Below are 9824 nucleotides of genomic sequence, written 5' to 3'. Positions count from 1 at the left end.
TATCCCCAGCCCTACCTCGCTGTGGTTGTCGATGGAGTTGGGGGACACGGCCAGTGGCCCAGGACTGGACGGGCTCTCGGACACGGAGTTGGACCGTGTCTCTCCGCTGTTTTCCTGGGGGGAGGAAGGAGGGAGGGAGCGTGAGGGGGGCGGCTCCAGCCCTGGGGTCTGAGAACAGCCCCCGAAGCTGCAAGTCCCACCCAGGGGACCACAAAATCCATCCTCCCCACACATAATCCCCTGCGAGCTCCAAGCTCATAAATACCTCCAGCGCTGCCCATCCAGGGCAGGGAGGGATTAAACCCTGGCCTGACTGGCCTGGGGAGGAAGAGGAAGGCGGCTGCAAGGCTGGATGCTGCTTCCCTGCAGCTTTATGTGGATGGAGGAGGAAGGGAAGGAGGTAGAAGGGAGGCATTGCAGCCACCTCCGTGACACACAGCCCCACAGGCAATCCCCTACCTGGGGGGCACCAGTTCCTAGACCCCTTCCTGGTGACTCCTGCCCATGTGGCAGCCTGGGAGCACTGTGATCCTTGGTGGCATCACCCACCCATGGGCAGAAGACAGGGGAGACACCTAAACAGGCAGGTTCCCTGCCCAGAGACTGGCATAGATGGGATTAAAAGCAAGATGAGGCTCTTACCTTCTCTATATCGCCATTGGCAACTGGTTCTGGCAAGGGACCTGCAGGGTGAGGACACGGGCACTGAGTGAGGATGCATTTGCTCTGTCCCCTCCTACCTGCCCCGCGGTGCCCAGTGCCCACCCAACACCACCCAGGGCCTGAATTCTTTAACCCACCCCTCACAGCCAGCCCCACAGCACGGGGGGGGGATGCTGCTGGGGACCAGACGTGATGACAGCCATGACATGGAGCCCAGTGAGATCCCCTCCTTCTGCTGGGGACCACTCTGACAGCAGGGAGGTGGCCACAGCTGATCAGAAGCTGTGGAGGAGAGCGAAGGGCAGCTGCTCCCTGCTCACTCCCTGAGCCATAAACCCTGCCAAAGTGCAACCCAGGGCCATAAACCTGCCTTCCCGCAGAGCCCACATCAACCCCACCACCCCAGCTGGTGGGGCCCTCAGCTGGGCAGGGAGACGCCAAAGCTGGGTGACACTGTTTGGCACCAGGGTGATAAGACTGCCACCTCCCAGGGCTCAAAAACTGCCCCAGCACCCTTTGGTTTGGTGACAAGGTGACACAGAGGTAGCACAACCCCCCCCCTCCTCCCTGCAGCACAGCCCCCAGCCCACCTGTGAGGTGCTCCTCCGAGGGAACCACCTTGCACTTCTTGAAGAACTCATCCGTGAGGACGTCCACCACCAGCAGCTTGGTCTCCTCACCGCCTGCCTTGATGGCTGCCACCACATCGGCGTGCTGCTTGCCCTCCATGCACACCCCATTCACCTGTGGGCATGGCACCACGTCACCACCGGGCACAGGGGACATCTGTCCCTCAAGAGGTCCATGGAGGGGCCAGGTACCATCCTTGGTACCAGCCCCAGCACAGCCACCCGACAGCCCCCACAGGTATCCGCAGCCTCACACAGATTAGCGGTGAAGCCAGCAAAACCTCATTAAAAGCAGATTTTCCTTTGAGTGATTAACACGGGATCGTACAGGCAAAGCTGGCAGGGAGTGCCCAGCACAGCATGGACCCGGGGCTGGTGGAGGAGGTGGGCAGCACGGGCAAGGAGAAAAGCCCTCGTGTCATGGCACAGCTCCCAGAGACCCCAAAGCTGCACCCCAAAAGAGGGGGCAGCAAGTTCAGAGCTCAGAAGATCCTTGCCCTCATGGGTCATCACCATCCCTCCTGGCACGAACCCCATCCCCACCCCGGTGACAGGCTTGGGGACACCGTGCACCTTGTCCTCACCCTGCCCCACCCCGGGGACGCTCCTGCTCGGGGCAAGGGGATACAGACAGCGCTACCGCTGCTTAAACCCAGAGCTGGCTAATTAGTGCTCAGCCCCCCCACCGCCCGCACGGCTGCACCCCTGGGTGGGGACCGGCAGGTCGGTGCGGGTCGGGCGGCTGCACCGTGAGTCACCGTGGGGCACCCCGCACCGTCCTGGCAAAGGGTGGCTCCCTCCTGGGCACCGGGATGAGGGGAGACCTCATTGCCCTCTACAACTACCTGAAAGGAGGTTGTAGAGAGGCAGGTGTTGGCCTCTTCTCCCAAAGGACGAATGACAAGACCAGAGGAAATGGTCTGAAGTTGTGGCAAGGGAGGTTTAGATTAGATATTAGAAAGAATTACTTTACTGAGAGAGTGGTCAGGCACTGGAACAGCCTGCCCAGGGAGGTGGTGGAGTCACCATCCCTGGAGGTATTTAAGAAACGTATAGACATGGCTCTTCAGGGCATGCTCTAGTGCCCAAGGTTATTGGTTTATGGCGAGGCGTTGAGTGTGGGGTTTAGTTGGTGGGTGCGGTGTTTTTGGTGGGCATTTGGTGTGGTGTGTGGTGGGTTTTTTTTTGTGGTTGGACTCGACCTCAGAGGTCCCTTCCAACCACTAAGATTCTGTGATTCTGGGATGCGAGGGAGCACTGAGATTTTTGGGGGAAATGTCCCTCCCCTGCCAGCCTGCCAGCAGCCCCACCACCACCCGGCCCTGCCGTACCTCGACGATGCGGTCCTGGGGGGCCAGCCCTGCCGCCTCGGCTGGCGAGTTGGGGTCCACGGCACGAACGAACTGCCCGGGACGGGTCTTGTCACTGTGGAGGTTGAAGCCGTAGCCATTGGGGCCCTTCTTTATGCAGCACAGCCGGGGCCGCAGCTCCTCCTGCAACAGGGACAGCCCATGGGAAAGGTGCTCCTGGATAACACCCCCCCCAACACCCAAAGGACAGGACCAAGACCACCCAACATCTGCTCAGGTGGCAGGGACACCACCCTCCGGTGGCCCCCTGCGCCCACAGACACCTCAAGTTGCAACACAAGGTGCCAAAGTACCCGGTGAACCCCAGGCTCTACTTAATCAATTAGGTGCAGGGCACACTTAATTGCGGCGAAGCATTAAAGAAGCACGTTATTACGTGTGTGTCCAGACCACGCTCTTCTTTTTGGGATTAGGATTGCAACTGCCACGCGAGGGTGGAGGAGGAAACACAACCCCGACTGCTGGGAAGCCCCTCCACCCCTCCCGGGAAGCCTTTGGTACCAGAGAAGATCCAACCACCAGTGCAGGTCCTCTCCATCACCCCCTTGCAAGGTGCAGCCCCCCCCCCATGGCAAACCCAGCCATGGAATTCCCCAGCCCAGATCCCCCCGCAGCTGCTGGTGGCAGGGAATGGGCACACAGGGCTCGGGGAGGCAGCTGGGATCAGGAGGGAACAGCCCTGATGGCAAAGCACACCCCAACGCCCCAGCACGACCCTCCACGGTTGCAAAACAGAAACCAGCTTGACCAAGGAAACGCAACATGGGACGTTCACCTCTCCAGGAGGCAACACCCAGCTCATCTGCGCCTGGTTTCACCCTGACCTGTGGATCCACCAGCACCCAGAGCCAGGGAACCCAACTGGGATGTCCACGGCCCCGCACCCAGCTCCCCACCAGGCCACTAACAGCGCAATTCCCCACAGCACAGCAGCAGGGGAAGCAGGAGCATCCCCAGGAGTTTGGCAAATAGGAGCTGCCTTGGCTCACCCTGTGGGCAGTGGGATGCCCGGGAAGCATCAGAGGAACCAGGTGACACAAACCAGCCACCTACCCACAGTCAGAACCGCTCCGACCCCAACACCACTGCTACATATTTATATATAAAATGGTTTGATCCTGCCTCGACCACCAGCTCCTGGGCTTTGGTAGGGCTCTCCCAGCAGCCAAGCCATGCTTGAGCTCCTGAAATATTCCTCACCGGAGGGTTTAACGTTTATTGTTTCTCCTGAGATTGATTGCTCTCCTTTGGTACCCATAGCATCCCTGCAGGAATTTCCCCTACTGTATCTGCACCGCGCTGCTCGTCACCCCCTCTACAGCACACTCTCCAAAAACACCGTGAAATCCGCTGGGAAAGCCCGGTCCCTGGGGTGCTGGCCCAGGGTGACGCAATGACACTGGCTAAGCCCAATGCTATGATAACACCCCGTCCTCTTGCACAACGCCACCCCCGTGGGGGTCAAGGCCGAGCTGCCGCCCAGGCACCGCTCGCCAACGCCCCGGGGAAGGAGGTGCACGTAAGCACCCAGCTGGGTCTGCCGGGGAGCGAAGGTGAGCCCGGGACACCGCAGCCCTGGCACTCACCCAGGACTACCCCTGGCTCGGCTGGGCAATGCCTGGTGTAACAGCCCAGGGCTGCACCCCGAGGAGCTGGTGGTGTCTCCTCCCCTCCCTGGGTGGAGAACTGCGACACCCCAACTTCACCCCAGCCACCCCTTGCTCCCCCCATGCCAGGGCACTGAGCTGTGGGCTCTGCCCTGGTCCTTGTACCCGGGTGGCAGCAGGTTCTTGGGATGCTCAGGCTGTTGTGACTGCCCCCTCCACCCAGCAGCAAGGGTGGGGACAAGGAAGACCCAAAATAAGGCCAAAAAGCAGGAGCTGGTGGAGCCTGGAGGAAGGCAGCATCTCCCCAAGTCCCTGCCCTTGCCTGGCCCCGGGAAGGGGGTTGGGGCTCTGCGAGCACCCACGCTCCCGGTGCCCTTGGCAGCGCCGTGGCGTCGCTCCACGCCGATAGCTCGGGACAAAGCCGGAGGGAGCACCCGGGAAGCGGAGCTGGCAGCGCTCCCGGGAGAGGAGGAGGGAGGACTTCACTCCCACCCCTACCAACAAAGCCTGGGCAGCCTGGGCTTCCTGAGACACTGGGGCCCTGAATTTAGGGTGGAAGGGGGGGGCGTTGGGAGCCCTGCAGGATGGACAGATGCCTCCGGGCAGGGGGACAATGAGGGAGGCACCAAGACCTACAAAGGCAGGAGGACCCGGTGCGAGGGCAGCCCAGCCGAGCCGTGACCTTGCCCCCCCCAGCATCCCCCTGCCAGCGGCTGGCAGCTCCTCCAGCCCAGCGTGCCAGGCTGCCTTCGCCCTCCCCAAACCCCTCGTGCCAGCAGAAGCCCTGCGGGCAGCCACCCTTCTGTCTCTCCGAGAGACAAATATAAATGCATCTGATCCTCCAGCTGCCGTATCCCACCCTCCACAGGGTGAACACCTCACGACAGGGCATCCCTCCGGCCCCAAAGTCCCCCCTGGCCAGAAGGGACCGAGGTGAGAGGGTTTGGGGTTGGCATCCAGGATGCAGAGATGCCCACGGCTGCGGGGCCATGAGCTGGACAGCAGAACGGAAATGTCCCTAATTTCTCTAAGCTTTTGTGTCCTCTCCTCCAATGCCAGCAGCCCTCCCGCCGTGCCGGGGCACGGATTAACCAGCAGAGCCTCGTTAGGAGCAATTACAACCTCCGGTGGTGGGGAGGGTGGTGGGGGAAGCTGGACTCAGCCCCCAGCATGGGCATCCCGTGCCACCCCTTTCTGCACCTGGGGGGTGGCAGAGGGACATCTCCTGCCTGCAGAGATGCCCACTTGGGATGGGGAGCTCAGCAGCATCACATCCCTATTCCTGCCCTGGAACAGGCACCTCCAGGAGGGTGCTGGACCACCCCTCCCCAGCACCTTTGGCCACCCAGCAGGACCAGTGGTTCCAGGGACACAGGAACCCCAACTGCCTGGTGTGCCAGGACCCGCTCCCCAGCTCCCAGCCCCTCAACAGCAATTTCAGGGCAGCTTTTGAAGCCCCAAATCCCAGGAAACTCCCCGCAGCCCTACAAGCAGCAGCGAGCCTGTTGGCAGCAGCATTCCCAGTTACTCAAAGAGAAAGACAACGGCTCCGAGGACGCCTGGGCCAGCAAATTCACACGGATCCCAAAATCTGGCGCACGCATTCGGGCTTTATACAAAAGGCATGCAAAGCAGCCTCCTCGCAGCATCCCCGTCACGTCCCGTTTGACTGGAGCTGCTTTTCATGCAGCTGCCTTGAGAGGAAATTTAATTCATTTCCTAATTAGACACCAGCTACCCCCAGCACAACGCTTCCAAATGGGGAGGGGGGAGGGAGGGGAGGGATCTGCTCCCTGTTATACCCCAAAAACCCACCCCTGGGAGGCTCACACGGGTTTTAGAAGGAAGGATGAGAATTGTTGGCAAGGGAGGACACCAATTTAGCATTAAATTTGCAAGAGGGAAACCCGGGGCCAGCAGGAAAAGCCTTGCCCTGGTAAAAGCAGCCCGGGTGCCAAGGTGCCGGGCTGGCAGCCGCCGGTGCTGCTCTAACGACGTGCGGTTTGTATGGAACTTTCTCAAGACACTCCCGAGCAGCTGAAGGCTCCGGAAACACAGAGGCAGGGGGAGGACGAGCTGTCAGGGCTCCCAGGCGAGCTTTGGGGACAGTCCCCCATGGCACAGAGCCTCCGGAAGCGGGGCTGGCACCCGGGGTGTAAAACTGTCACCTTGCTGGCTCAGGGCAACAAAAGAGGGGTGCACAGACAAGCTCCCCAGGTGCCTCCAGGGAGGCTCCAAACCTTCACCCCTGCATCGGGGGATTTGCATGCCCAGAGTTTTATAGGAAGGAGAAAGGGGTCCATGATGACCCCCCCAAAAAAAAACCTCCCCAGCCCATGCCCATCCCTGGTAGCCACAGGGGTGTCCGAGCCCCCTGGTACAGGGTGGTCCCAACCGTGTAGGACCCAGCAGGGTTTGGAGAGAGGCTGGATCCTGCTCGAAGGTGGGAGATGCTAAACCCTCGCTGGGCCAGGGGCAGGGTGCGGGTGGCCAGCTCTCCCAGCAGCGAGCGTCTCCAGGCTCGTTAAGCAAATAAAGGCAAGTCCAGCCCGGAAAAGCAAACAGAACTCTGACACATGCAAAACCTCCCACTCCCCACCGCAGCGATCCCAGGTGAATCCCACCAACCCACAGGGTGGGGACGGGGAACAGGGTGACAGGGACCATAAGATCCTTTTCTGCCCGCTCCAGCTTGGCTCGGCATCCCACCCAGCATCTTCCCATTTCACTTGGTGGCATCTAGCTGGTGTAATGTCTCCAAAATTGCTTGCCTTTGCTCTCCTGCCCTGCCCCCAACCGCAAGATTTCCTGCTACCTGTTGAGAAACCGTTGGGGGCCGTGCAACAATGTCACCCCATGTCACCCACATCACCCACTTCCTGCTCCTGTGTAGAGAGAAACCGCCCGTGGTAACTCTGCACGGGCTGCACCTTGAGGCTGCTCCCCAAAATTAAGGGCTATCTCCCTTTGGGGCAGTCCCCCTCCAAGCCCATGGGGCATCTCCAGCTTCCCAGGCTTCTTCCATCGCTCTGGATGGCACAGCCCCTACCAGCAGGCAACCACCCTGGGGTACATCAGGGCCCTTATCACCCCTGGGGACCGCACATCCTCAGCCCCCCAAGGCAGGGGATGTGACTGAACTGCATTAATGACATCCCTTTTGTTTTTTCCAGCCCACGGAGAGATCTGGACATGGAAAGCACAGCACAGAAGGTGTCGCTGGCCCTGAGGGAGCGCTGGCACCATGACACACAGGAGGGCAGGCACGCTTCCCTGGCAGGGGCAGCACTGCAGCCTGGCACGGGGTCAGACCCGAGGGACCGGGGATGCAACGGGGGACAGTGAGCAATCTGGGCAGGGACAGGGGCAGAGTCTGGTTGTTCCCACCCAAACCACCCCCAGCAGGGAGGTGCTGGAGTGGTGCTTTAGCTGGGCAGGGATGAGAGCAGTGCCCTACGGTGAATCAGCCCAATTAGGGACAACGGGCTAAGTCCAACAGGAGTCACAACTAATAAACACACCTGATTGTCAGCAAAACCCTGCATGACAAGAGCTCGAGAGACACCAAAGTCCACCCGGGGCTCAGCATCAGCACTGGGAAGGCCCCGCAGCACCAACCCTTCACCAGCACCAGAACCTGGGGCCCATCCCATCCCACGGGTCATCACCACGGCTGGTCTTTGGGGGCAGCTCATACAGACTCCCCAGATAGTCCCCCACCCCAGGAACACCAAAAACCTGCTTCCCAGGAAGACCATCCTCATCTCTGTTGCAATAACAAACATAGGGGTTTTTTTTGCTGGGTAAATAAAAAGCAGTATTATCTCCCGTGTCTCTTAGGAACTGCTCCAGGCAGGAAAGGTCAGCTATTTCTCAGTTCCTCACCTTTCTACATCGCTTTGTTTGTGCAACCACTGACTCCCACGCGGTGCTTAAGGCTGACATTCCTGAATGAGTAAGTGTCTGTACAATGGGGACCAACCGATGGGATCAGTCCCCCCAGACTGGGAAGGGCTCCACCATCTCTGCTCCACAGCAGAGACCAGACACACTCAGGACACAAATGACCACCAACACCCACAATCGCAGCCCCTAAGAAAAAAATACCTTTTGCCACAGCTTTTTTTGTTATACTTTGGAGCGTGTTAATGCCGGCTGCCCTCAGCCCAGACTTGAGGCAGGGGCTCACCTGCGTGTCGAAACTCACTCCTTTCACTCCCTGTAGCATTTCTCACCCCGTTTTACCGGCCCTGCAGCACAAGGAGGACCCGAAGGGCTCCGGGACACGACGGGCTGCTGGGTTACGAGTCCAAACAGCCCCACGCACCCGCCTGCCCCGGCTCGTCACCCGACGAGGCTGGGAGAGAGAAGTGTTAAGCAGAGAAAAAAAAAAAAAAAAAAATTAAAAAAAAAAAGGAAAAAAAAAAGGGGTCCCTGTAGCATTTCTCACCCCGTTTTACCGGCCCTGCAGCACAAGGAGGACCCGAAGGGCTCCGGGACACGACGGGCTGCTGGGTTACGAGTCCAAACAGCCCCACGCACCCGCCTGCCCCGGCTCGTCACCCGACGAGGCTGGGAGAGAGAAGTGTTAAACAGAAAAAAAAAAAAAAAAAATAATTAAAATAAGAAAGGAAAAGCAACAGGGCGCGGGGGGTGGGGCGATGCTCCCGGGGAGCTGCGTTTAAAACAAAGCAAAGAAAAAAAGAACGAACCAAGAGCGAAACCGCACAGGGCGCCCGGGGGAGGCCGGGGAGACGCGTCGGCGGCTGCTCCCGCTCCCCCGGTTGGAAGGCGACGGCGACGGGTAGGTGCCACCCCCCCATGCCCTGGACACCCCCCGGACGGCCCTCTCTCCCCCCCGAAAACTTTACATCCCCCCAGCCGCCCATCTTACCCGCTGGCCGCCGCTGGGCTCCCTCGCCGTGGGCTCGGCCGGCTCCGGGGCCGCCACCTCGGCGCCCACGGGGGGCTCGGTTCCCGTCCCGCCCCGCTTCTGAAGCTGCTCGTCGGCCACCGGGTCCACGACGAGGAGGCTGACGGTGCCGGCGGCGGCGCGGATGCGCTCCACCACCTGCTGGTGGCTCTCCCGTTCCACGTTCTCCCCGTCCACCTCCAGCAGCCGGTCCCCGGCCCGCAGCCCCGAGCGCTCGGCGGGGGAGCCCGCCTCCACCAGCCGGATGAACTGGCCCGGCTTGCCCTTCTCGCCGTGCAGGTGGAAGCCGTAGCCGTCCGGCCCCCGCTCCAGGCGGCAGAGCCGCGCCGCGCTGGCCCCGCCGCTGCTCATGGCGGGAACGGCGGCTGCGATCCCACTCCCGGTCCCCGCCGCCCGCGCCTCTGCGCCACCGCCCCCCGGCCGCCCCTTTTGTACCCGGGGCGGGGCGCGAGGCGCAAGGCGCCAATCGGAGAGCGGGGCGGGGCGAGGCAGGCCAAATTAGGATGTGTGTTGGGTGTGGCCATGTAAATATGGGAGGGCGTGGTTATGCAAATAAGAAACGGGGCGGGGCGTGTGCAAATCTTGCCTCTCCCCTCCGGCCGTCCCGGGCGCGGGGCCGGGG

General features: G+C 61.0%; 1 protein-coding gene across 1 annotated transcript in view; it reads right to left on the bottom strand.

The window, feature by feature from the left end:
- SLC9A3R1 (solute carrier family 9, subfamily A (NHE3, cation proton antiporter 3), member 3 regulator 1) overlaps positions 1 to 9595 on the bottom strand; it is a 10717-nt gene extending 1122 nt beyond the window's left edge. Inside the window, exons 1-5 of the mRNA XM_014953463.1 lie at positions 9164 to 9595; positions 2624 to 2785; positions 1254 to 1407; positions 643 to 683; positions 16 to 114 (exon numbers count right to left, since the gene is read on the bottom strand). Coding sequence (XP_014808949.1) covers positions 16 to 114; positions 643 to 683; positions 1254 to 1407; positions 2624 to 2785; positions 9164 to 9553 — 846 coding nt within the window. The 5' untranslated portion in view covers positions 9554 to 9595. The remainder of the gene's footprint in view (positions 1 to 15; positions 115 to 642; positions 684 to 1253; positions 1408 to 2623; positions 2786 to 9163) is intronic.
- Positions 9596 to 9824: the final 229 nt, after the last annotated feature.

The sequence above is a fragment of the Calidris pugnax genome, unplaced genomic scaffold (genome assembly GCF_001431845.1).
Source record: "Calidris pugnax isolate Ruff unplaced genomic scaffold, ASM143184v1 scaffold9, whole genome shotgun sequence".
Taxonomy (NCBI): Eukaryota; Metazoa; Chordata; class Aves; order Charadriiformes; family Scolopacidae; genus Calidris; species Calidris pugnax.
This window is presented reverse-complemented; position numbering and strand designations above follow the sequence as displayed.